Here is a 27,743-nt window from a genome sequence, read left to right on the forward strand (position 1 = left end):
AAAAAGTCATGTCCCTGGAGCAGAGATACTACCACCAATAATGGCCACCAGGGTGATACATTTATATAAAACAGACCTGCCAGGGCTCAGGCATTGTTGCTGAAGAGGGGTGGGAAGATTCTAAGAGCTACATAGTGGGTAGAAATATTCTGAGGAGAGGGGATATAAGATTATAAACTATGTAAAAAAAATGAAAATAAATTTTTAAGAGCTGGAGAGAGAGCTTAGCAGTTAAGGTACTTGCTTGTGAAACCTAAGGACCCAGGTTTGACTCCCCAGAGCCCACATAAGCCAACTGCACATGGTGGTGCATACATCTGTAGTTTCTTTGCAGTGTTGAAAGGCCCTGGGATGCCCATTCTCTCTCCGTCTCTCTTAAATAAATAATTTGTGTGTGTGTGCCAGGGCCTCCAGCAGGTGCAAATTCCACATGCATGCACCACTTTGTGTATCTGGTTTATGTGGGCCCTGGGGAATCAAACCTGGGTTGTTAAGGCTTTGGAGTTGTTCGTTTACAGTGGCTGGAGACCCTGGCATGCCCATTCTCTCTCTCTCTCCTCTCTCTCAAATAAATAAATAAAAATATATTAAAATAAATGAGCTGGGCATGGGGGCGTGCGCCTTTAATCCCAGCACTCGGGAAGCAGAGGTAGGAGGATTGCCGGGAGTTTGAGGCCACCCTGAGACTCCATAGTGAATTCCAGATCAGCCTGGGCTAAAGTGAGACCCTACCTCGAAAAACCAAAATAAATAAATAAATAAATAAATAAATAAATAAATAAATAAATAAATAAATGTAGCACCCAATTGTTTAAAAAGGGGGAGGGGGCTGAAGGGATGGCTTAGTGGTTAAGGCATTTGCCTGCAAAGTCAAAGGACCCTCATTCGATTCCCCAGGACACGTTAGCCAGATGCACAATGGGGCACACACATCTGGAGTTCATTTGCAATGGCTGGAGTCCCTGGTGCACCCATTCTCTCCTCCCCCCTTTCTCTGTCAAATAAATAAAAACATTTTTTTAAAAAGAGGGCTGGAGTCAGGTGTTGGTGAAATGCCTTTAATCCTAGCACTCAGGAGGCAGAGAAGTAGGAGGATCATTGTAGGTTTGAGGCCACCCTGAGAGTACATAGTGAGGTCAGGTCAGCCTGGGCTAGAGTAACCCTACCCCATAAACCAAAGAGAGAGAGAAAAGAGGCAGAAGTATCCTGTGGAAGTGGATAATGTTGTGCCCAGGAGCCATAGATTGTTATTAGAAAAATGTCAGTACCAGGGGTAGAATACATTCCAGGGAGTTGTTGGCCAGAGAGGCCCCTGATCCTGATGCCCCCAAAACATTACAGGCTATTGCCAAGATTTTGGGTTTCCTACCAAAACTAGATGGTAAGATCCTATCGCTAAAAAAAAAGCCTGGGGTGGTGGCACATGCCTTTAATCCCAGCACTCAAGAGGCAGAGGTAGAAGGATAGCTTTGAGTTCAAGGCTAGCCTGGGCTAAAACAAGGTCTTACATTGAAAAACAAACAAATAAATAAAAACCTTTAAAAAGTAATTGCTGACCAATTAGAGTCCTTTAAGTCTTGGTCCTTTAATTTTGTGAGTCAATCAATATAAATTTACATATTTCTGTTGAAAGACACTTTAGTCAACAAACATTGTTGATGAATTAGCACTGAATTCGTGGCTGACAGCATTAACTCCTGGCAGAATGAAGCATATCTAACACGTTTTCTCCACAGGGCATATGGCAGGCTTCTTGGACTTAGGAAAACTAGACAGCACTTCAGCAGTACATTTGGAAACTATTTTAAACCATGAAATTATCAGCAAAAAACCACAATACTAAACACAGTTCTAGGCTTTAAAAAGGCTGTTTCTTTGCAGTCTGAGTGCTGAGGTGTGGCAGAATGTCACCTGTTTGACCTAGCTGGCAGTGTGCTCACTTGGCAACTCAGACGGTCTGCTTCCTGTGCATGCACAGGAATGGCCAAGAAAAATGCCATGAATGTTTGGGGTAAGTTTTAGTGAGCAGTATCATTCACAGGTACAGAATCCACAAATGAAGACAGATTAAATCTGCAAAGCACATATCTGGTAAGGCTATAACATCCAGATTATACAAAGTACCCCTAAAAATCAACAACAAAGAGGAAACCAAATAGAAATTGTGCAAAGGATATGAACAGACATTTGTCCAAAAAAGATATATAAGTGAGGACTAGAGGGTTGCTCAGTGGTTAGGGCGTTTTTCCTTCAAAGCCTAACGACCCAGGTTCAATCCCCCAGTACCCAGTACATGTAAAGCCAGATGCACAGAGTGGGCCCTGGCATGTGCATTCTCTCTCCCCTGTCTCTCTCTGCTTACAAATAAATATATTAAAATTTTTATATTTTGCTGGGTGTGGTGGCACATGCTTTTAATCCTAACACTCAGGAGGCAGAGGAAGGAGGATCACCATGAGTTCAAGGCCAACCTGAGACTACACAGTGAATGACAGGTCAGTCTGGGCTAAAGTGAAACCCTACCTCAAAAAGCCTACGTATGTATGTATGTATGTATGTATGTATGTATGTATGTATGTATGTATATTTTATCTGTTTGAGAGAAAGAAAGAGGCAGAGAGAGAAGGGACACACTAGGGCTTTTAGCCAGTCCAGACACATGCACCACTCTGTGTATCTGGCTTTAACCTGAGTACTGGGAATCCAACCTGGGTCTCAAGGCTTTGCAGACAAGTGCCTTAACTGCTAAGCCATCTCTCCAGTCCTATGCAATATTTTTTAAATATGTTAAGTGGTTAGTAAATACATGAGAAGATGATGTCATTAGGGAAATGCTAATCAAAACTGCAATGAAATACTTCACATCTACCCAGATGGCTATAATTTTTCTCTCTCTCTCTATCCTTGTGATTACAAAGTATAATAACTTCTAAAACTGAAAAGAAAATGTGTGGGCAAAGATGTGGAGAAACAAGAACCCCTGCACATGGCTGATGGCATGTAAAATGGATAGATGCTGGGGAAAATGGTTTGGCACTATGGAGATGAGCTTGGTGATTCCTCAAAAAGTTAAACATCCGGGCGTGGTGGTGTACCCGGGAGGCAGAGGTAGGAGGATCACCGTGAGTTTGAGGCCACCTTGAGACTACATAGTGAATTCCAGGTCAGCCTGGGCTAGAGCGAGACCCTGCCTCAAAAAACAAAAACAAAACCCAATGTACATGTAGTGGCCTGTGCCTGTAATCGCAGCAGTCAAAACCAAGGCAGGAAGATGGTGAGCACTGAGTTTGAGAGCAACCTGGGCTATATAGATCAAGAGCCTGTCTCAAAAAGAAAATGGGAGAATTACCATATGAGTCAGTAGTTTCACTCCTGGATACATACTGTACAAACTAAAACCAGGCACCCAAACAGACCTTTTAAAGGTCAGTGCTTGCTGCAGCATTCTTCACAGCAAACCAAATGTGGAAACAATCCACATGCCATCAACAGATCATGAAGCCAGACTACTTGTCAGAGGCCATTTTGTCTCTGGACAGGGTCAGGGGGACACATGGCTTAAAACTGAATGGGGTCTGAGATAAAGGGGGCATCATCCCTTTTTTTCAGAGTCCAGCTTGCCATGATTTTAAATACTTTATAACAATAAGTGGGTAACAAGCATGGTTAGCACACAATGGAATGTAAAAGGAGTTCTGATATATGCTACAGCATGGATGATCTTGAAAATAGTTTGATAAAGTAAGCCAAACACAAAAGGACAAAAAAAAATCAAAACTTTATGATTCAGCTTATTTGAAATATCAAAATAGACAAATCCAGACACAAAGTAGGTCAGAGGTTACCAGGGACTAAGGGAAATGGGGAGTTATTGCTTAATGATTATAAATTTCTATATGGGGTGATAAAATTTTTTTTTGAAATAGTGGGTGACAGTTGTGTAACTGTGCATATAATTTAATGCCATTAAGCTGTACACTCAAAATTAGTATAATGGAGGTATTACTTTACATACTTTTTGCAAAAATGTGTTTTGAGAACTGGCTCAACAAACCAGAAAAAAAAAATCACTGAAAACTACTAATCACTGCTAACTTTTATTTTGTATTCAAGGACACAGTGAACCAAGAGAGAGAGAGACTCTTTTGCTCTGTCAAATAAATATATTTAAAAGCTAGCAAACAGAGCAGAATTTCACCAGGCCTATAAAAGATAATGGAAAAATTATTAACAGTTATTTACAGCTATACAGAGTTAACATATTGCAAGGGAAACATAACATAAATATATCCAAAGGCTTCATTTCTAATACTTGACATTTCAAATTTTGAGAACATTAAAATTACTGTCAAACAAAATTCAGACCACATTAGCAATTGTTTAAAAACAGGAGCAATTTAATCATTATAATACAAAGCTCTTTAAGAAGTGTTTAAATGTGTAAAACAGTTTAGTGCATCCACTGTTACAGTCCTTACATCGCTTCTTGAAAACAAGTTAACAGTAGTATGAAAAAAGCCACCACACAGCCAGCCATCTGAGTGAAGAAATCGGCTAAACTGCAGTATTTTGGAATTGCTAATAAAGCTATAGTTAAAAAATAAAACATTTATAAAATGAAAGCAGCATGCATATTCAAGGCTTTTTCTTAACATATTCATTAGATGACAGACATTTAACTAAGAGCTTAATATCTATTATTCATTAAATTAAAAACTGGCCAAGCACATTGCATGTGATCATTCAGAAAACAAAAAAATTTAAGTCCAAATCTAATTAAATTGAACAAATGTATGAAGAAAGCACATTTTGAAAAGTGGTCCTATGATCATCACCAAAGAAAGGGTCCTTCCCAACATGAATTACAGCACCGGTCTTTACAGAGTTTATAAATTAATATGAACTTTCAGTCTCTTGATATGGCCTGAGTTAACAGTTAACACCCCTATGATTTGTAGCTAACTTTTAACTCATGAGGATTAGTGCAGAATTTTTGTTCTCTCTACTGAAATTACTATACAACATGAAATTTCACTGAAAGATGATTCTTGAAAATTCTGATCTGACAGGTGTAAGAACATTTCTAACTCCCATGATTGTAAGAAAACACTACATATATTTTATTGTTATTCTTTTTCACAGTTTTGGTACAATATTTAAAGTTTAGCCCTATTCAACTTCTTATGCCAGTTTTCTTTTTTTTCCTTCTTCAGTATTATCTTCAGTTTAATTAAAAGTAAATCAGCCGGGCATGGTGGCACATGCCTTTAATCCCAGCACTAGGAAGCAGAAGTAGGAAGATTGCTCTGAGTTGGAGGCCAGTCTGGGACCACATAGTGAATTCCAGGTCAGACTAGGCCAGAGCAATACCCTACCTTAAAAAAAAAAAAAAAGAAAGAAAGAAAAAGAAAAAGAAAAGAAAAGAAAAGAAAAGAAAAGAAAAGAAAAGAAAAGAAAAGAAAAGAGAAAGCAGCAAATCAGCATCTATTGAAAACCAGTGGGAAAAGTACTGCAGGTAGGGCTGGTGGCCGCCGCCTGAGTGTGCTCCACAAGGCTCCAATCATGAAGGCCAGTGATACAAAGTCTGACCGCTCCAATGCAAGTAAGCAGTTCAAACACTGCAATGTGTACAAGCCCTTGCACAAGTTCTCTTGTATTTTGGTTTGGTGCTGGGATTAAAGACATGTGCCACCATGCCCAGCCCATGCACAATTTTTAATCTTGGTGCAGGACCTAATAAATGAGATGCAGAAGGAAATTAGGGCTTGATTTCTTCCCATCTCAACCAATTTTTACTCTGTAAAATGTTTGGTCACTCAAAGCTGTGAGCTTGATCACATGTTAAGGATAAGGAGCAGGGCAGGACAGCCCACCTGACTAGACACAGCAGTGAGAGGCCTAAAAGAAAGAACAAGCCCTAGTGGTCAATAACCCCTCAGAACGCCCAAGATTCCAAAGGTCTCCACCCTGTCAGAATAAAAATGTACTGTATTAAAACTTGACTCTTTACAAGTAGTTTTGTAATTAGTGTTCTATGTACAGCAGAACTCCCGCCAGCTGCAGTAGTTTAACTTTGGCACATTAAGTTCCATTTCTTTTGGATACTGGGTCCTGTGTTTTGAGAGTGTGTGCCTCAAAACGTTTCAGTGTCATCAAAGACTGGGCCCATTCACAGTAAATCACACATCTTGAGTTGAAGAATTGATTCTCCTTCAACATTTTAAGCAGCTATAAAAGAAAAACATAAAAATAACCTGAAACTTTAAAGAAAACCATTATTTTAATTTTTACTACTTTTAGAATAAAAATGACAACCAATTAGCCACAGAAACATAACCTGGGTTTTTTACTGATCCTGAGATCACTTACCACACACATCTCATTTAATGCACTTTGTGTGTAACTCATATGTATATACTATCTTCATGTGCTAGATTTGCTTTCAGATATTTACTACCTTTCTGTAATCACTTATAAAAAAATTATTGGCAGAGGATATATTTCATTGGCAGTATTTGTAAGAAATTGCAAAGTCTAAAATCTTTTTTTTTTTTTTTTTTTTTTTTTTTGTTTTTTTGAGGTAGGGCCTCACTCTAGCTCAGGCTGACCTGGAACTCACTATGTAGTCTCAGGGTGGCCTTGAACTCATAGCAATCTTCCTACCTCTGCCTCCTGAGTGCTGGGATTAAAAGCGTGTGCCACCACGCCCAGCTTAAACTGAACTATATTTAAATGACGAAAATTTTTAGAGGAAACCTATGATGAATCCCATTGTCAGTGAATTTTTTTTTTGTTAAACCAGTGATAACATGCTAATTAATATGCTTCGTAATTTTAGACTTTGGTATTATATATGAAAAGCAAGATATGTATCTACACATACCACAAAATACATGTATAACACATGACATAAACTTTTGGAAACTAGCTTTATGTGAATCTTAAGACCACAATCAGTATCCATAAGCACATTATTATATAATTTAAAGTAAGATCCAGGTACATTGTATGGAAAAATTCACCTATTATCAGAAGATTATGACCATTTCCCCCCCTCCCAGAAAATCACCTCAGAGGGTACAATTAACTGCAGCAACAGATTTTTTGACTTAATTTTGGCTTTCTTGTGCTCAGCAAATATATAAAAAATGCCTAATAGGAGTTATTTTATGCATCTGGGTCAGAACAGCACCTATCCTGAAGCTTCCTGACAGGAGGAAGTGGAGGGCTCTTCTTCAGGGTAAAGCTGTACTAAGCTCTTTAGCTTCTTGTGACTTCACATGATTACAGTAGACTCTACAACCAGAATGAGACTGATACTGCCTATTTAACTAGTCCATCTGCTTTCTACCTTTAGAATGTCAGTGAAAAGAAAACGTGAGAAAGAACTGGCAATGGATATGAAGAGTGCATGGCACACAGTAAGGTCTCTGTAAGTCATTGTTAAATAAACCAGGAAGAAGACATGGAGAATTACAGAAATACTGTGTCGAATAAAAGGACATAACAGTAAAAGGTTATAGGTCTAAGAAACCAAGGAAACACACAGCTGTACTCGGAGGCAAACTAACAATGACAGTATATGCCTGCTTGATGTCTGACGGCACCGCAGGAGCTTCCAACAAGAAAGATGCTATTGGGTCTGTGGAGACATAGACGACATTTCATGACAACTACACTGCTTTTGAAACAGTGTCTTTATCCTGGAACACTCCAAAAGAAATAACAGAAAAGAATAAAACTATGTTCCTAAACTCCAGAAGTAGTAAGAAATGACATCCCAGGCTGAGGAATATAAATAAAGCTCAGTAGTAAAGTGCTTTCTTAGCATGGACAAGGCCCAGGGTTCAATCCCCAGGACCATCAAAAACTAAATAAATGTGGGCTGAAGAGATGGCTTGGTGGTTAAGGCACTTGCCTGCAAACCCAAAGGACTCAGGTTTGATTCCCTAGGACCCATGTAAGCCAGATGCACAAGGTGGCACATGCATCTGGAGTTGGTCTGCAGCAGCTGAAGGTCCTAGAACACACATTTCTTTCTCTCCCTCTCTCAAATTAAAAAAAAAAAAAAAAAAAAAACTAAATAAGTGGGCTGGTATATTCCTTGATGGTTAAAGCACCTGTTTATAAAACTTGCTGATCTGGGTTCAATTCCCAGGACCCAGATAAAGCCAAATACATAAAGTGGCACATGTGTCTGGAGTTTGTTTGCAATGGCTTGAGGTCCTGGCACACCCATTCTCTGTATCTGCCTCTATTTCTCTCAAATAAATAAATTAAAATTTAAAAACCTCATCAAAGGTACCAAGGCATGGTGGTGCACACCTTTAAAATTAAAAAAAAAAAAAAAAAAACCTAAATGAGTAAGAAAAGAATTGCAGTCCTAACTCCAAACTGGATAATTGATTTGCAGCTACAGTAAGATTTTAACTTAATTTATAATCTGTTAGAGACCATTTCATATTTAAACCATATTTGTTTGAACTTTTAAGATTACAGAGACTTAATTTTGGGGTTTTGTTGTTATTTTTCCAGGTAAGTTTCACTCTAGCCCAGGCTAACCTGAAATTCACTATGTAATCTCAGGGCGGCCTTGAACTCATGGCAATTTTCCTACCTCTGCCTCCAGAGTGCTGGGATTAAAGGCATGTGCCACCATATCAGGTATTTATTTTGTTTTGAAAGAGAGTCTAGCTATATCAGGCGGGCCTTGAACTCACTATGTAGCCCAGGTTGACCTAAAATTTGTAACCCTTCTGCCTTGGCTTCTATGTTAGGATTACAGGCATATGCCACCACACCCAGCAAGAATTTTTGTTTGTTTTCGAGGTAAGGTCTCTCTTTAGCCCAGGCTGACCTGGTATTCACTCAGTAGTTTCAGGGTGACCTTGATCTCACAGCGATCCTCCTACCTCTGCCTCCCAAGTGCTGGGATTAAAAGTGTGCACTACCATGCCCAGCTAAGAAAATTTATTTGTTAACCAAACATAGTACTTAGGCTGCTTATGAAAGTTTATGTTTAGCTGGAGAGATGGCTCAGCAGTTTAGGTGTTTGCCTACAAAACCTAATGACTCAGGGTTCAAATCCCCAGTACAGATGTAAAGCCAGGTGCACAAGGTGGCACATACATCTGAAATTAATTTGCAGTGGCTAGAAGCCCTTGGCATGCCCATTCTCTCTCTCTCGAAAGTTTATGTTTCACCAAAGAATAAAAAGGTAGATAACTGAGCTAATTTAACATCAAATCTGTTATTTGCCTTTTGATTTCTGTAAGAGAAATAATTTGTACAGTAGTTTCTCAGAAACAGGTGCCACCTAAGTACATGAGTTTACACAGGACCTAGAAACATACTTTTATCTTTTTTGTTTGTTTGCTTGGTTTTCAAGGTAGGGTCTCTCTTGAGCCCAGCCCTGACCTGGAATTCACTATGAAATCTCAGGCTGACCTCTAACTCACAGCACTCTTCCTACCTCTGCATCCTGAGTGCTGGGATTAAAGGTGTGCACCACCACACCCAGCTTGACTTTTGTCTTTTTAACAGAAAAGGATATTGAATATATAATTCATTTTAAACTCTAGCTAAAATTCTTTCTTTCTTTTTTTTTTTGGTTTGTCGAGGTAGGGTCTCACCCTAGCCCAGGCTGACCTGGAATTCACTATGTAGTCTCAGGGAGGCCTCAAACTCATGGTGACCCTCCTACCTCTGCCTCTCAAGGGCTGGGAGTAAAGGCGTGCACCACCACACCTGGCTTCTAGCTAAATTCCTAATAACGTTTTTAGATGCAAGATAATGAAAAAGTTCTACTTTCACTTAAGTATTCTAAAACTAAGCAATCCTCATCCCTACATTCTCTTCACTATACTTTTCCTCTTTTTAGTTTTTGCAAATAGACATAAAATGAAGCTTTAGTAAAGAAAAGGTCACAAGAAATATCTTTTAGTTATCTAGTATTTTGTTTCCCTTCTCCCTTCTTACAGATGAGTAACTTTCCTTGAAATAAACTAAAAAACATTTTGTATGAAAACAGTTAAAAGGACATTATACTCTGGAGAATAGTCATAATAATCCAATCACATGGTCACCATCCATGCCTAGTGGTGCTGGTCCTCTTGTGAGGGAAAAGTGTTTGGGAAAAGCTATCGTAGGTGAAGGTGACTGCTAAGTAGGGGGGCTGTTAAAACACGTGCATGGCCGGTGACCACATGAAAGTTAAAAACTTACACTCAGTCATCCGATTTGGAAAGCTTCCGCTTCACATGTCGTGGAGGCTCCCAGGTGTCACTATCATCTGTTTCCTCTTCATCATCTTCCTGATCATCTACAACTTCCTCTTCCTCTTCATTTTCCTCAAATAATTCTATGCCCAGCTCGGATCGTCTCTGTCTTTCTGCAAACCACTCTCTTACCTGCTCGTAGCCCATGTGTGATCTGTTGACAAGTTCATCTAGGTCTTGCTCATTGAGAAATCTGTGCTTCAGGTAATAATCCTTAAGTACTGCAGTTCCAGTTTTAAATTTTATGAGTGTTGATACTCTGTCCCAGTGGTTCATCCTTTTGCCTCCTCGAGGCCGCCCGCGGGGTCTGCCTCTCCCTCGTCCTTTGGGTCTGCCTCTCCCTCTTTTCCTAAGGGCAGACAGACCATTCATGCCGCTGGAATTAGAGCTTTGGTAGTAGTAGTACCATTTCAAGTTTCCGTTCTTCCAAGCATAGCGGGTGTCCCCAAACCAACTAACTATGTCTGTCCTAGCCAGCCCACTTTCTTCAGCTAACCTGTCATACTCTTCTGGTGATGGCCACTGTGTTCGGACAAACGCGCTTTTAAGCATGTGCAGCTGCTCGGGGGTTTTCTTACATATCTTGCCTGTGCTCCCTGACTTAGGGGCGGCCGAGTCCTCTCCGGGAGAAGTCTCTCCAGGCTCTTCTTTGGAACTGCCAACATTACTTTCATCTGTTTCTATTTTCTCATCCTTTAAAGCTTTGGATTTCTTCTTCTCTGTAAACCAAGCATCGATTTCTCTTCTGGTCAGCTTGGTTTGTGCTCTTAGCCTGTTTAATTCTTCATCTGTCAGTACAGGGCTGTTGAGGAAACTTGCCTGAAGAACACGCAGCTGCTCGGCCGTTTTCTCTTTAAACTTCTGCGGCGTGAAGTCGGGAAAAGGGTGCCAGGACTGTTTGGGCTGTGATGGAGCCACGGGCGGGGGCTCGGCGGTTTCATCACTGGAGTCAATGATGATGGTGCTGGTGGGGTCGTTGTTGAGATGTAAGCACTGATTGCTCTTAGAATTTCTCTGGTTGTACCGTGTGTCACTAAACCACTTCTTAATTTCACCTTTTGTCAGACCTGTTATTTTCATAAGTCTAATGATCTCTGAGTCGTGGGGAAACTGATTTTTAAGGTAACTACCTTTCAGTTCTGCCAGTTGCTCTTTTGTCTTCTTGGCCCGAATGCCAAATGAATCAGGGTTTACTACTGCTGCTTCCGGCTTGACGTTCTGCGAGGCTGGGGCGGCTGCTGGGGCGGGTTTTGTTTCTGCAGCAGGCTGGGCAGCAGGTACTTGACTTTTCTGGACATTTGTGTGATTTGGAACCCCTGCCACTGTCAAGGCTATGGGTGTTGTTACTGGCAACGTGTTTGTTCCTACTTGAGTAAGGACCAGACCTGGCTGACCAACTATCTGGCATGTCTGTAAAATAGATGGCAAACCATTGCTCCCTGTGGAAAGGTGTGTGGGAATGACAGTGATGGTCTGAGGCACAGTATGTACTGTTCCATTGAACTGTTTTCTTCTTGCCTCCTCAACTTCTTCTGGAGTCCAACTAACACCATGCTTTAGACGCTGGGCTGAAAACCAGATCTTGATCTGCTCCTCTGTGTATTTCGCTTGAGCAGAAAGAACTGTAATTTCTGACATTGTGGGATAAGGAAATTTGTTGTAGGTGCTAAGCAGAAGGGGATTGTTATCCAATGCAGCATGGTAGGAAGGAATGCTATTCACGGGGATTAAGACTTTCGGAATCAAGCTGGAGCCCTGCTGAGCGGACACTGCGGTTATCACCTGCGCCAGTCCAGGGAGCGCAGCCGCGGGGACGGTGCTGGCCGCGCTTGGGTGGACTCGGTTCACAAGGGAAGCGCCGGTACTGGATTCGGAGGGTGAAGAACTTACATTTTCCACATTTTCTTCTTGATCTGCTTTGATTTCATCCTCTTTCTCCTCAGGAAGCTCCTCAGCGGAGTTATGCTGGACGGTGATCCGTTTGTTTTCCACCCTGTTTTTCATCATTTTCATGATGGGGGTTTTGCTGATGGAGATTCCCGAGGAAGTGTCTGTGGACTCGGCCTGCTCTGCACTCTCCTCTTTGACAAAACTCCCATCAAAAGTCAGGTCATTCACGGTTTGCTCAAAGATTGTCTGGTTGTTACGTTTCACCATAATCAACTTGAAATTCTCTTCTCCTGGGTGGTATTTCATATTATGCTCAGAAAGTGCATCATACCTTTTGGTAAGAAAATTGCATTCAACACACACATAGGATGAATTCAGCACTACATTGGGGTGTTCTGAATCCACATGGAAAGTAAACATATTTAGATCTGGTGTTTGAAAAGTACAGTATTTACATTCATAGCCCCCTTCTACTTTTTTATTTTGCTGATTGTCAGAATCCATAGGCTCATGAACTTCATCACTTGAGACACTCTCTGCTCTGGCGTTTTCCACGGGTGTAAGGACAGGTGGACCTTCATCCAAATCTGATGTCAACTCAAGGTCTGGATCCTGTTCGCTAGCAAGGACCATGCAAGGTGTGGTTGATTTTCTCCTGCTGGCCATTTTAATGTGCAGGAATCTCAGTGGTGATTTAAAAACACTGAGTGTTACAACTGTTTGGAATTCTTCATTTGAAAACAATGGCTTTGGGTTCTTCAAGTCCACTTTTGTGCTCAACAAGTCTTGTTAGCAGCTTTTTCATGGTGCCATCAAGTAAAAAGCTTATTGTTGGCAGACAACATACTGCTGAACTGCTGAAACTTTTGAAGTACAACTCCAATCACCTACATTGAAATAAATTTAAAATGAATGACTAGGATTTTTAAGAATATTAGAGTTATATTTCAGGTATGTTAAACTGTTGCAATAGGTCAGTTATAAAGATCTACACTGCAAGAAGAATTGGGAAAAAAAATGTCTTCTAAGGATCAAAATGGATTTATGACTCCAAGCCAACTCACGGAAGGCCATGTAGTACTTATGGGTCAGGCCCAAGCCTGTTTATTTGGACCTTTTAACCAGCTAGTGAAAGGCCCAAGAATTCAGAAGCCCAGAAATACTATCATGCTCCAAAGGGAGCTTAAGCGGGCCCCTGCATACCTCAAACTCCAGGCTTTACTCTCTGTTGAAAGCAAGTAAAGAATCCCTCTTCTCATTATATCAGAGCCCGCTCCTAATATAAAACTAGGTAAAAAGGGCATGAGATAGCCCTCAAGGATGGGAAATGAGTAATGAAGTAAACCACTTATTTGGTTTCTGTAAATAGCCCACACTGTAAGCCTTAGTAGCCTGCACCATAAGCTGTAGCAGCCTGCCTCAGACCACCAAGGTCATAGGAGACTGATACCACACTCTGCTACTCCCACCCAAGGACCTGCACAAATGCTGACCACCAAGGTCATAGGAGATTGATACCACACTCTGCTACTCCCACCCAAGGACCTGCACAAATGCTGACCACCAAGGTCATAAGAGAATGATTGGTCCATGAAGGGCTTGAACAAATTAAACTAATTGGCTTAGAAACTATGGAGTGACACAAACTGACTGGCTCGCACCCCGTGGGCTCCTGATATTAAAAAAATGATTGGTCTAATGCACAGGCTTTGTTAGAAACCCTATAAAAACTGTTCTGTTCCTGCATTCGGGGCTCTGCAGTCCTCTACCCCTGTGCGGTGTACAACTGTGGGCCCCAGCGCGCTTGGAATAAAATCCTCTTGCAGTTTTGCATCAAGACCACTTCTCATGAGTGATTTGGGGTGTCGCCATATCCGGGCAGAGCGTGGAGTCCTTGTTTTGGGGGTCTTACTCTAGGTGTGAGAAGGAAAGAGGAAAGGAGCCTGTTTGGCAATCAGGATGAAGTAACAATGTGTTAGCAAGGAAAAGGCTTTAGAAGTTTAGAATGCAGTCACAGATACTAGAAATTATGGCCACGTTGTGTTAGGAATTCCACCAGTCAGCTAGCTCCTCCTCTGCCTACTGCTCTGTCTCATTAGTCCCAGAGCAAGCTCAAGTACGGCAAAACCAGCAAAGATGGAAGATGAATGATGTGTTTCAGAAACACTATTCTTACTTTGTTTTGTAATGTTTTTCTTTTTAAAAATTTTATTTGTTTTTTATGGGTTTTGTTTTTTTTTCTTTTTTTTTTTTTTTTTTTTTTTTTTTTTTTTGGTTTTTCAAGGTAGGGTTTCACTCTAGCCCAGGGTGACCTGGAATTCACTATGAAGTCTCAGGGTGGCCTCAAACTCACAGCGATCCTCCTGCCTCTGCCTCCCCAATGCTGGGATTAAAGGCGTGCGCCACTATGCCCGGCTCAAATATTTTTATTTATTTGAGAGCGTATGTATGGGAGCACCAGGGCCTCTTGTCCACTGCAAATGAAATCCAGACGTGTGCACCACTTTGTGTATCTGGTTTTATGTGGGTGCAGGGGAGTCAAACGCAAGCCAACAGACTTTGCAAGCAAATGCGTTTAACTGCTAAGCCATTTCCTTAGCCCCAGAAACATTATTTTGAATCATTTTGTACAGGGCTATCAGAATTTATAAAATATGTCTAGTCTCATCATTGCATGGATGGGATCTCTAATGCTGAGAAAACAAATTCTCCTGAAAATATGTGCAATTCCCTTTACTCTCTGGCCTCATTTTCACTTCTCTTCCTCATCTCTTGCACATACATCTGGAATTTATTTGCAGTGGCAAGAGGCCCTCGCTTGCCCATTCTCTCCCTTCCTCTCTCTTTGCTTGCAAATAAGTAATAAAAAGTAAAGAATTTTATCTAAAACAGTTTTAAAATTTATTATTATTTGAGAGACAGAAAGAGGCAGAGAGAGAGACAGAGAGAGAGAATGGGCACACCAAAGCCTCCAGCCACTGCAAACCAACTCCAGACTCATGCACCTCCTTGTGCATCTAGCTCATGTAGTTACTGGGGAATTGAACCTGGGTCCTTAGGCTTCACAGGCAAACGCCTTAACTGCTAAGCCATCTCTCAAGCTCAATAAAGAATTTTAAAGCCAGGCTTGGTGGTGCACGCCTTTAATCCCAGCACTTGGGAGGCAGAGGTAGGAGGATCGCTGTGAGTTCAAGGCCACCCTGAGACTACAAAGTGAAATCCAGGTCAGCCTGGGCTAGAGTGAGACCCTACCTTGAAAAACAAAAACAAACAAACAAAAAAAAATTTTAAAAAGGAGCTAGTACTCAAGCAGGTAATCAATAAATAGCTAATAAACTAATAAATAGAAAAATAGTTCCACAAAACCTAATATGGCCTGTGGGTATCACCAAAGACAGCTGAAATTCACAATAATAGTAAATTACCTGTATGAATTGTACTCAGAAAATACATTTTATTTTTGTGGGTGTGAGTGTGTGTGCATGTGTGTGCATGCTTGTGAAGGCCAGAGGCTGACACTGGGTGTCTTTCTCTGATATTCTCTAGTTTACTGACTGAAGTAGAGCCTCTTATCTGAACCCAGAGCTCACTAATTTGGCCAGCCTAGCTAGCCAGGTTGCTCCAGGAACCCTGTGTCCCACCTCCCAAGTTCTGGGGTTATAGATGGGTAAACACACCCACACAGCATTTGTGTAGATGGTGGGGATCTCAACTTAGCCTCTCATGCTTGGGTGCCAGTTTATCCACTGGGCCATAATACATATTTTTTCCATTTTTTTTTTTTTTTTTTACTTATTTGAGAGCAACAGAGAGAGAGAGAAAGAGGCAGATAGAGAGAGAATGGGTGCACCAGGGCCTCCAGCCACTACAAAGGAACCCCAGACGCGTGCGCCCCCTTGTGCATCTGGCTAACATGGGTCCTGGGGAATCGAGCCTTGAACTGGGGTCCTTAGGCTTCACAGGCAAGCGCTTAACCACTAAGCCATCTCTCCAGCCCCCATAACACATTTTAAAATCTCCAAATTGTACACCTGAAATGTGGGGAAATTTTTATAGTATGTGACAAAAAAAAAACTTGAAACATATGTTTTAGTAATTTTTTTTCTTCTTCTTTTTTTTCTTTTTTTGACTGTTTCAGGGTAGGGTTTCACTCTAGCTCAGGCTAACCTGGAATTAACTCTGTAGTCTCAGGGTGGCCTCAAACTCACGGCAATCCTCCTACCTCTGCCTCCCCAATGCTGGGATTAAAGACATGCGCCACTATGCCCAGCTAGGAGGCAGAGGTAGGAAGATTGTCATGAGTTCAAGGCCACCCTGAGACTACATGGTGAATTCCAGGTCAGTCTGGGTTACAGAGAGACCCTACCTCAAAAAAAAATTAAATAAATATTTTCTAAAATGTTATTTTAAAATGAAATCATGACAGCAAGAAAATGGATAGAACTGGAAATCAATATGTTAAATGACTCCAGTGTGGTGGCGCACACCTTTAATCCCAGCACTCGGGAGACAGAGGCAGGAGGATCACCGTGAGTTCGAGGCCACCCTGAGACTACATAGTGAATTCCAAGTAAGCCTGGACTAGAGTGAAATCCTACCTCCAAAAACAAAACAAAAAAATCAACTATATGTTAAATGAAATAAACCAGACTCAGAAAAACAAATACTGCCTAATTTCTCTGGTATATAGAATCTAGATTTAAATTTGTATATTGTGTGTGTATGTATATATATGTGCATAGTATGTACACTGTATGTACGTGCGTGCATGTGTGTGTGTATGTATGTATGTGTATATGCTGAGTCTCCAGCAGTCTCAAGTCTCATAAGCCCACATAAACTGCTAGGAGTGACTATGTACGGTCTGTCATTCTAATCCCATGAAGAGCAGTGAACAGAAAAACAGTGAGGCTCACAAAAACAGCAAGCTCCAAAGTCAGTGAACAGACTCCACTTTAAGGAAAACAAGCTGATGAGCAACGGAGAGGGACACCTGATGTCCTCCTCTGGACTCAGTGTCATATCCACACACACACATGCATACACTACATACACACACCACATCACACCTACTATACACGCGTGTGTGCACACATGCATACACCACGTACATACACTACACAAATTCCACAGTATTCCACATCACACCTTCTATACACTTGCGTGTATACACACACACACACACACAAAGAGGCTTTAAAAAAAAAGGCTTTTACTAGCATACACTTAGGACCCAGTTTTGTCCACAAGCCTGTTGCTTTGTGTGGTGGTTTGATTCAGATGTCCCCCATAAACTTAGGTGTTCTGAATGCTAGGCTCCCAGCTGATGGAGATTTGGGAATTAATGCCTCCTGGAGGCAGTGTATTGCTGGGGGTGGACTTATGGCTATTATAGTCACTTTCCCCTGGCCAGTGTTTGGCACACTCTCCTGTTCCTGTTGTCCACCTGATGTTGACCAGTAGGTGATGTCCAACCTCTGCTCATGCCATCATTTTCCTCTGCTATCATGGAGCTTCTCTTCAAGTCTATAAGCCAAAATAAACCTTTTCTCCCACAGGAAAAAAAAAAAAAGGCTTTTAAACCTGGTGTGGTGGTGCATGCCTTTAATCCCAGTACCTGGGAGGCAAAGGTAGGAGGATCGCCGTGAGTTCAAGGACACCCTGAGACTACATAGTGAGTTCCAGATCAGCCTGAGCTAGAGTGAAGTCCTACCTCGAAAAAACAAATTTAAAAAGGCGGGGGGCTTGAGAGATGGCTTAGCCTATGAAGCCTAAGGACCCCAGCTGGAGGCTCAACTCCCTAGGAACCATATCAGCCAGATGCACAAGGGGGCACATGCGTCTGGAGTTCGTTTGCAGTGGCTAGAGGCCCTGGCGCAGCGATTCTCTGTCTTTATCTGCCTCTTTCTCTCTCTGTGTCTGTCACTCTCAAATAAATTAATTAATTAACTTAAGAAAAACGGCTTTGGCTAGGTATGCTAGCAGCAACCTTCATTCTCAGGAAGCTGAGGAAAGACAATCACAAATTCAAAATCAATCTGGGCTTTGTACTGAAACCATCTAAAAAAAAGATTTCACTTCTCTTTTCAAATGATGGTGACCACTGGGGTGACTCAAAACTCACCATAGTGCTGAGAAGAAATGACAGTTCAGCACTAAGTGAGACATTTCTAGCACATCCTCCAAGGCTCAGGGACCACTACGGAGTAGGTAACAGAAAGAACTAAAGAGCCAAAGGAAAGGGGGAGTGCTTACAATGCTGTCATCCAGACACAAAGTGACCTTGATATTCATGACCACACAGTGCCTGATATTACCTACAAAAAACCTGCAGAATAGGAGAGAAAAAAAAAAAAAAACTGATGACATTAAATAGAAGACAGACTAGTCAGAAAGAAGGGACCCAGTGGGGGGGGGGCAGGGCAAAAGAGAGGGTGGTGAGAGGGGATTATGATCGTGGTGCATTATTTCTGAAAAAAAAAATATATATATAGTTTTAGAAAGGCTTCAGTTTTAAAAAATTAATTGCAGCCAGGTATGGTGGCACACACCTTTAATACCAGCACTCAGGAGGCAGAAGTAGGAGGATCACCGTGAGTGCAAGGCCACCCTGAGACTACATAGTGAATTCTAGGTCAGCCTGGGCCACAGTGAGATACTACCTCAAAAAACTATTAAAAAAAAAAAATTGTTTCAACCATTGTTTAATTCTGTATCCAACCCATGCAGACCTGTAAAACACTCTTGCCTCTTCTAAAATTGTTTGCTCACTACAACTCACCTTCAGGTTCTCCATGAGTTTATTAATAAAACTAGACTCAGTGTACTATTTAATATATTTTCTTTCTTTGGGTTTTTTTCAACCATTGTTTAATTCTGTATCCAACCCATGCAGACCTGTAAAACACTCTTGCCTCTTCTAAAATTGTTTGCTCACTACAACTCACCTTCATGTTCTCCATGAGTTTATTAATAAAACTAGACTCAGTGTACTATTTAATATATTTCTTTTCTTTCTTGGGTTTTTTTTTTTTTTTCAGGCTAACATGGAATTCACAATGTAGTCCCAGGCTGTCCTCAAACTCATAGAGATCCTCCTACCTTGGTTCTCCATGCTGGGATTAACGTTCATCACCATGCCTGGACATTTAACATATTTCTAAAGGAAGTATGGGAGTGCTCCCAAAGATGTAGCCAAATGACTCAATTCTACATAATACATCTAGCTTCAAACTAGACAAAACACCACCAAAAGTACCTCCAGGCTTCTTACTATAAAGAAAACAAGAGCCTCAGGACAACAGACCCCTTTTAAGGTAGAAGAAAGCCAAGATCAGAATAATTCACAGTGGCACCATGGTACAAGGTGACCATAGGTTTTAGAGGCCTCTCCCTCAATGGTTAGGTATCCAGAAAAACTACTCTGTTTCATCCTCAGATTCTTCTAGAAATTCATTCAACAACAATTTGTGGAATGTCAACCATGTGCCAGGCACTGGTAGGCACTAAGGGTGCAGTGATGACCATGACAGATGGTCTCTGATCCAACAGGCACAAGCAGTGGAGCAAGAAAAAGGCAGTCAACAACTACTTCGGGTAACCGTGATCAAAGGAACAAGAGAATTCTATGCAGGCACTGTATGACCACATTGCAGGAAACTTCTAAAAAAGCAGCTAAGAACACTTCTGGGGAAGGGGAAAGGGAAGGGAATGGCCTACCTCAGAGGCTGACCACGTGACAGTGCTGTCTTCACCCATGCTGCTTGCAGTAAGAGTCTAATTGATGCTGCTTTCCAATCTCTGAAAAATTATTTTGAAAGAATAAGGAATCATTTATTTTTAACATACTTTCTAGCTTGTTATAATCAGCTGACAAGGCACACAAATTGAGTAAAAAAGCAGGAATAACAAGTATTATTGTGGTGTACTTCTAGTTAAACCTTCCCTGTCATTAAAGTACAATAGGGCTGGGCTGACAAGACAGCCACAGACAAATCACTATTCGCTATCAGGCATCTTGTGCTCTCTTTGAACATCAACTACAAATAGGCCAAAATCAATTGGGGGACCTTGCACTATTTACCTGTATAAAATGGTCAGAGGTCAGTTGCACAACTGGGTAGTTAGGTTTCTCTGCAATTAAAATATAAAAATTATGATCTAAATGTATCAGCACAATACATATAATTACTGTTGGAAACTTTTCAGTTAACCTTTCCAAAGAGAAATATGTTTTTTAAAAGAAAACTGATTATATGAATTCTTATGCTGTCAGTAAAAATAATAACCAAGGGCGGGAGAGATGGCTTAGAGGTTAAGGCATTTGCTAGCAAGGACAAAGTAGCCAAGTTTGATTCCCCAGTACTCATATAAAGCTGAATGCACAAGATGGTACATGTATCTGAAGTTTGTTTGCAGTGGCTAGAGGCCCTGGAATGCCCATTCTCTTATCTGCCTCTCTCTCTAATAAGTAAACAAAAATAACAATAACAGGGCTGAAGACATGGCTTAGTAGTTAAATCCTAAGAACCCATGTTCGATTCTCTAGGTCCCACATAAACCAGATGCACAAAGGTGAGGCAAGTGCAAGGTCACACATGCCCACTAGGTGGCACAAGCATATGGAGTTTGATTTCAGTGGCTGAGGCCCTGGCACACCAATATTCTCATTCTCTCTCTCTCTCTAATAAACAATAAACAATAACCAAGCCAAGCATGGTTGTAACTAGTACTGGGGAGGTAGAGGTAGGAGATCATGATGAGTTCAAAGCTACTCTGAGACTAGAGAGAGAGTTCCAGGTCAGCCTGGACTAGAGAGACCGAGACCCTACCTCAAAAAAAGAATCTGAGCCGGGCGTGTTGGTGCATGCCTTTAATCCGAACACTCGGGAGGCAGAGGTAGGAGGATTGCCATGAGTTCAAGGCCACCTTGAGACTCCATAGTGAATTCCAGGTCCGCCTGGGCTACAGTAAGACCCTACCTCGAAAAACTAAAAAAAAAAAAAAAAAAAAAAAAAATCTGGGCTGAACAGTTAAGGTGCTTACCTGCAAAGCCTAACACAACCAGGTTCAATTCCCCAGTACCCACATAAGCCAGATGCACAAAGCAAGACAAAAACTGAATATTCATTATAATAACTAAGAGGAATATTGTGCTTGCAGACAAAGACTAGGTGAGAATATAGAAAATACAAAAAAAATGAATTTTTTATATGACATGGATGGAATTTATATATGTATATTTACATGTTTTCTTTAATACTATTTTAATATTGTTTTATTATAAAATACAGGCTGGAGAGATGGCTTAGCAGTTAAGGCACTTGCCTGCAAAGCCTAAGGACCCATGTTTGACTCTCCAGATCCCACGTAAGCCAGATGCACAAAGGTGAAGCAAGCACAAGGTTGCACATGCCCACTAGGTGGCACAAGTGTCTAGAGTTTGACCACAGTGGTTGAGGCCCTGACGTGCCAATTCTCTCTCTGTACAATTAAAAAGTAAAAATAAATAAATAATACAACAAAGCACATTTTTGTCATCATTCTTTTTTGAGGCAGGGTGTCACTCTAGCCCAGGCTGACCTGAAACTCATTCAATAGCCCCAGACTGGTCTCCAACTCACAGTGATCCTCTTAACTCAGCCTCCCGGGTGCTGGAATTAAAGGCCTGCACCACCACACCTGTCCATAACAAACTACTTCAAGGCCTTAAAATTTCAAGTAGATCAATGTATTTCTACAGTCATTTGCTTCAAGGTGGCTCTTTTGTTTGTTTTTTGAGACAGGATCTTCTTATGTAACTTAGGCTGGCTTCAAACTTACAATGCTCCAGTCTCAGCCATGTCACCCCACCATTAAGTGCTAGAATGACAATTCTATATTACCATGCCCAGCTCAACTTGGTACTGTATTTTATTAATTATTTTTATTTTTAAAATAGTTTTTAAATTATTTTTATTACTTTATGAGCAACAGAGAAACAGAGAGAGAGAGAGAATATGAGGGTAGGCACACCAGGGCTTCCCACTGGTGCAAATGAACTCCAGAAGCAAGGACCACTCTGTGCATCTGAGGAATCAAATCTGAGCTGGCAGGCTTTGAAAGCAAGCACCTTTAACTGCTGAGCCATCTCCCCAGCTCCCTTTTTATTTTTAAGATAAAATACGTCCCATAAATGTTTCTTCAGGGGTAGCAGGAATCAATTCCTCAGTATGTGTAGCATTCAGGCATATTTCAAGATACTTTTTTGAAGTTATTTCCCTATGCTCTGAGGAGCCAGGATGGTTCTAAGTAGCCATCAAAACCCCCATATTCTTTAGATGTAGATGTGGCCAAGCCAGTCTGTAGGTCTACATGGCCTGGCTTTATATCCCTGAGGACAGAAAGCTTCTTAATCAACTCATGATTCTCAACTCATCAAGATAATTATAAAAATTTCTCTACAGATAGACTTAAAGCAAAATTTAATTCATTGTAGCATAAAAATTTTGTCAGTTCTTGGGCTGGAGAGATGGCTTAGCACTTGCCTGTGAGGCCTAAGGACCCGGTTCGAGGCTCAATTCCCCAGGACCCACGTTAGCCAGATGCGCAAGGGGGGTGCGCACGTGTCTGGAGTTCGTATACAGTGGCTGGAGGCCCTGGCACGCCCATTTTCTCCCTCTCTGTCTCTTTTTCTCTCTGTCTTTCTCAAATAAATAAATAAAAATAAACAAAAAAGTTGTCAGTTCTTATACAAGTAAGCATATGTTTGGCTTTTCACTGCATCTCTAGGGTCCAACAGATAGCATATTGGGCCCAATAATATGTACTACTAAGATAATCTTTAAGCGTCTTGGTACGGAGCTCACTAGGTAGAGTGCCTGCCTCGCGGCCCCGACGTCCTGGGTTGACTCCTAGCACCCAGCACCGCGTGAGCTGGTTGTGACAGCACATGTTAATGACCTCAGCACTTAGGATACGGAGGCATCCTTGACTACATACGAGTGAGAGGACACCCGGATACGCATGAGCTCCTGTCTCCAAACAAAAATGCCTTTTTAAATATATCTATACTGTATATTATAACGTACATGTTACTTCATTAAATGCTAATTTAGGCTGGGCATGGTGGTGCATGCCTTTTGGGAGGCAGAGGTAGGAGGATCGCTGTGAGTTCAAGGCCACCCTGAGAATACAGAGTGAATTCCAGGTCAGCCTGGGTTATAGTGAGACCCTTCAAAAAACAAACAAACAAAAAAAACAAAGCTAATTTGTAGAAAGATTATTGAAAACAATTTTTCACTGCTTTACAGCTTACTTGCTATAGTAAATTCCTTCTGGCAAAAAATACTCTGGTCGGCCCAGAAAGCCAAGCGCCACATGTTCTCTCTCATATGTGGATCCTAGCTACAGATGACTGGGCTTCTGTGTGAGAATGAAAATACTTAGTAGCAGAGGCCAGTAAGTTAAAAAGGAGACATAAAGGGTAGAGAAAGGAAGGGAGGAGGATACTTAATAGGTTGATATTGTATATATGTAATTACAATGATTGTAATGGGGAGGTAATATGATGGAGAATGAAATTTCAAATGGGAAAGTGTGGGGGTGGGGAGGGAGGGAATTACCATGGGATATATTTTATAATCATGGAAAATGTTAATAAAAATTTAAAATAAATAAAATAAATAAAAATACTCTGGTCATTAAAATAGGGCTAGAGTGATGGTTTAGCCCTTAAGCACTTGCCTGTGAAGCCTAAGGACCCCAGTTCGAGGCTCAATTCGCCAGGACCCACGTTAGCCACATGCACAAGGTGGCGCATGCATCCAGAGTTCTTTTGCAGTGGCTGGAGGCCCTGATGTGCCTGTTCTCTCTCTCTCTCTCTCTCTCTCTCTCTCTGCCTCTTTCTCTCTCTCTCTCTCTCTGTTGCTTTCAAATAAATAAAAAAATTAAAATATGCTGTAATTTAAAGCATTCCACTCATTAAAATATAGTTATCAGCATTCAAAAAACATTAGCTAACATGCAAAACTCACTAGTAACAATCAGTATATATACAGTGTGTACATATTTGTAGAAATAAGAGTGAAACAAAGGAGATGAAAACATGTGAAGACCTATGACTGCAATGCAACAGGAGAAAAGGACACCATTCTTACATAGTTAGCAAATGTAAACTTAGAATCATTACTTCTGTCCCATGAGAAGCTATAATGATGTCTATTGCATTTGTATATTTTATTTTTATTTATTTGAGAGGGATGAAAAGAGGTAGATAGAGAGAATGGCCGTGCCAGGAACTCCAGCCGCTGTAAATGAACTCCAGACACATGTGCCACTTTGTGCAGCTGGCTTACATGGGTGCTGGGAAATCGAACCTGGATCCTTTAGCTTTCCAGGTAAATGCCTTAACTACTAAGCCATCTCTCCAGCCCTATTACATTTTCTGCTCTAGCCCAGGCTGACACTATGTAACTTCAAGGTGGCCTCAAACTCATGGCGATCCTCCTACCTCTGCCTCCCGAGTGCTTGGATTAAAGGCGCACACCACCACATCTGGCCCCCTATTTTATAAATATGTGTGTGTGTGTGTGTGTGTGTGTGTGTGCGTGCGTGCGTGTACACATACATACATACACACTTTTTTTTTTTTTGGTTTTTCGAGGTAGGGTCTCACTATCTAGCCCAGGCTGACCTGAAATTCACTATGTAGTCTCAGGGTGGCCTCAAACTCACGGCAATCCTCCTACCTCTGCCTCCCGAGTGCTTGGATTAAAGGCGTGTGCCACCACGCCCAGCTCCCCTATTATATTTTTTAAAAGGTTAAAAAGTAACCTTTCAATGTATTATGCATAAAAAGTTACCAGACTACTTACTTCAAATTCTATGCTTACTGCTTTAAAAATAAAATGTCTAAACTGTTATATAATTAGGCAGAGCCATAACTACACTGAATTCCTAAGCCCCCCCCCTTTTTTGGGCTATCTTCTATTTCAAATTAAATGATTAACAGATAACAGTATGTTGGCCTAGTTAGCCACAAAAGCATGTTATTTTCGTAAGATTTTATGTGAATAAATACAACTTTGTTTTTATTTTTTTTTTGTTTATTTTTAATTTATTTATTTGAGAGCAACAGACAGACAGAGAGGCAGAGAGAGAGAGAGAGAGAATGGGCACATCAGGGCCACCAGCCACTGAAAACAAACTCCAGACGCGTGCGCCCCCTTGTGCATCTGGCTAACGTGGGACCTGGGGAACCGAGCCTCGAACCGGGGTCCTTAGGCTTCACAGGCAAGCGCTTAACCACTACACCATCTCTCCAGCCCACAACTTTGTTTTTAATACCAATTCTAGGTCATATAAGAATGTTTTAGAAGCTGGGTGTGGTGGCGCACACCTTTAATCCCAGCACTCGGGAGGCAGAGGTAGGAGGATCGCCGTGAGTTCTAGGCCACCCTGAGACTACATAGTGAATTCCAGGTCAGCCTGAGCCAGAGACCCTGCCTCGAAAAACCAAAAAAAAAAAAAAAAAAAAAGAATGTTTTAGAAGAACTGTACATGTTTTAGATTTGTGTTAGTTTTGACCTAATATCCACTAATAAAACTGTTCTTCTGGAATTTAAAAAAAGTCACACTGAGAATCCTTAGGAATTTACATTTGCAAAAATGCCTTGAGAACTCTTAGGATTCTATAGTCTATTTAGTTTCACTTCTCCCTCTGAGTCACAGTTCTATTTAGCCAGCAAAAAAAAAAAAAAAATTCCATATTTTTACTCAAAGTAAAAGTCACAAATCTACTAACATTACAAAATGTTTAAAACAGTAGAAACAAGATAGCTAGGCAAACATGCAGAAAGGTACAGTAGCCTTTACCTACTTAAGGCATTTTCATTTAAAATATGGACATTTTTTGAAACAATAGTCAGTTCTTAAAATTATTAAATTAGGGGCTGGAGAGATGGATCACCAGTTAATGGTATTTGCTTGCAAAACCAACTTCTATTCCCTAGCACCTATATAAAGCCAAATGCACAAAGTGACACATGCATCTGGAGTTCATTAGGCCAGTGGCAGGGGGTGCTGGCACACCCATACACAACCTGTGTCCGCCTCTTTTTCTTTCTCAATTAAATTTTTGTTTTTCAAAGTAAAGTCTCACTCTAGCTCAGGCTGACCTGTATTTCACTATGTGGTCTCAGGGTAGCCTCAAACTCATGGTGATCCTCCTACCTCTGCCTCCTGAGTGCTAGGATTAAAGGTATGCACCACCATGCCTGGCTTTTTTTTTTTTTTTTTTTTTTTTTTTGAGGCAGGGTCTCTCTCTCTAGCCCAGGCTGACCTGGAATTCATTATGTAGTCTCAAGTTGGCCTCTAACTCATAGTGATCCTGATTTTCGTACCTCTGCCTCTTGAATGCTGGGATTAAAGGCATGCTCTACCATGCCCAGCTTCAAATAAATAAATATTTATTTTATGTTATTTGTAAGCCAATAGAGAGAAGTGAGACAGACAGAGAGAATGGGCATGCTAGGGCCTCCAGCCACTGCAAATGTGCCTCTTTGTGCATCTAGCTTACAAGGGAACTGGGGAATCAAACCCAGGTCATTAGGCTTTGCAGATAAGCACCTTAAGTGCTGAGCCATCTGTCCAGCCCAAATAAATATTTAAAAAAAAAATATATATATATATACTGCCTGGTGTGGTGGTGCATGCCTTTAATCCCAGCACTCGGGAGACAGAGGTAAAAGGATCACTGTGAGTACAAGGCCACCCTGAGACTACATAGTGAATTCCAGGTCAGCCTGAGCTAGAGTGAGACCCTACCTCGAAAAACCAAAATGATAGTAATAATAATAAATACATATATATCCATATGTGTGTAGGGAAAAAATACATATATATACACACATCTCCATCCATCCATCTATGTGCGTGTGTAGGGCCAGGTGTGGTGTTGCACACTTTTAATCCCAGTATTTAGGAGGCTGAGGTAGAATGATCTTTTGAGTTCAAGGGCACCCTAAGACTACACAGTGAATTCCAAGTCAGCATGGGCTAGATGTTTCCTGGTAGCTTCTAGCATCATTTAAAATAACAACTTGGGGCTGGACAGATGGCTCAGTCAGTAAAATGCTTGCCTTACAAACAGAGGACCTGAGTTCCATCCCCAGTACCCACATAAAAGTCCAAGTGGGATGGCATGCACCTGCAGTCCCACACTGGAAGTGAGGACAGGAGGGTCTCTGGTGCTGGCTGGCTTGGTAGGATAGGCTACTCAGTGAGCTCCAGAGTAGCGAGAAACCCTACCTCAAAAGGAATGGACAGCCTTCCTGAGGAGGACCTGAAGCTGGCCTCCGGCCTCCATGAGGACCTGCACACACATCTGTACTCGCACACATGTGCATCCACATACACACTCACTAAAATTACACACCTACATATAATTCACATGTTATATATAATATCTCCTATATCACTCAAGTAATTAGATAAAATATGAAAGAATGCAAAATAGTCAAGTATTTTAATATTGATATTGTTGTTATTTTTATTTATTTATGTGAGAGTGACAGAGAGAGAGAGAGAATGGGTGTG

General features: G+C 41.1%; 1 protein-coding gene across 3 annotated transcripts in view; it reads right to left on the minus strand.

Annotated features, from left to right (window-relative positions):
• Positions 1–5,450: 5,450 nt before the first annotated feature.
• Positions 5,451–27,743, minus strand: part of Zhx1 (zinc fingers and homeoboxes 1) — a 43,323-nt gene continuing 21,030 nt past the window's right edge. For 2 of the 3 annotated variants that reach the window (XM_045142749.1, XM_045142750.1), the window contains 4 exons: positions 20,251–20,300; positions 19,887–19,967; positions 10,225–13,054; positions 5,451–6,228 (listed from right to left, as the gene is read on the minus strand). In XM_045142749.1, the coding sequence (XP_044998684.1) occupies positions 10,227–12,833 (2,607 nt within the window). In that variant the 5' untranslated portion in view covers positions 12,834–13,054; positions 19,887–19,967; positions 20,251–20,300 and the 3' untranslated portion in view covers positions 5,451–6,228; positions 10,225–10,226. The remainder of the gene's footprint in view (positions 6,229–10,224; positions 13,055–19,886; positions 19,968–20,250; positions 20,301–27,743) is intronic. The other variant, XM_045142751.1, reaches the window with a different exon arrangement.

The sequence above is a fragment of the Jaculus jaculus genome, chromosome 2, assembly GCF_020740685.1.
Source record: "Jaculus jaculus isolate mJacJac1 chromosome 2, mJacJac1.mat.Y.cur, whole genome shotgun sequence".
Classification (NCBI taxonomy): Eukaryota; Metazoa; Chordata; class Mammalia; order Rodentia; family Dipodidae; genus Jaculus; species Jaculus jaculus.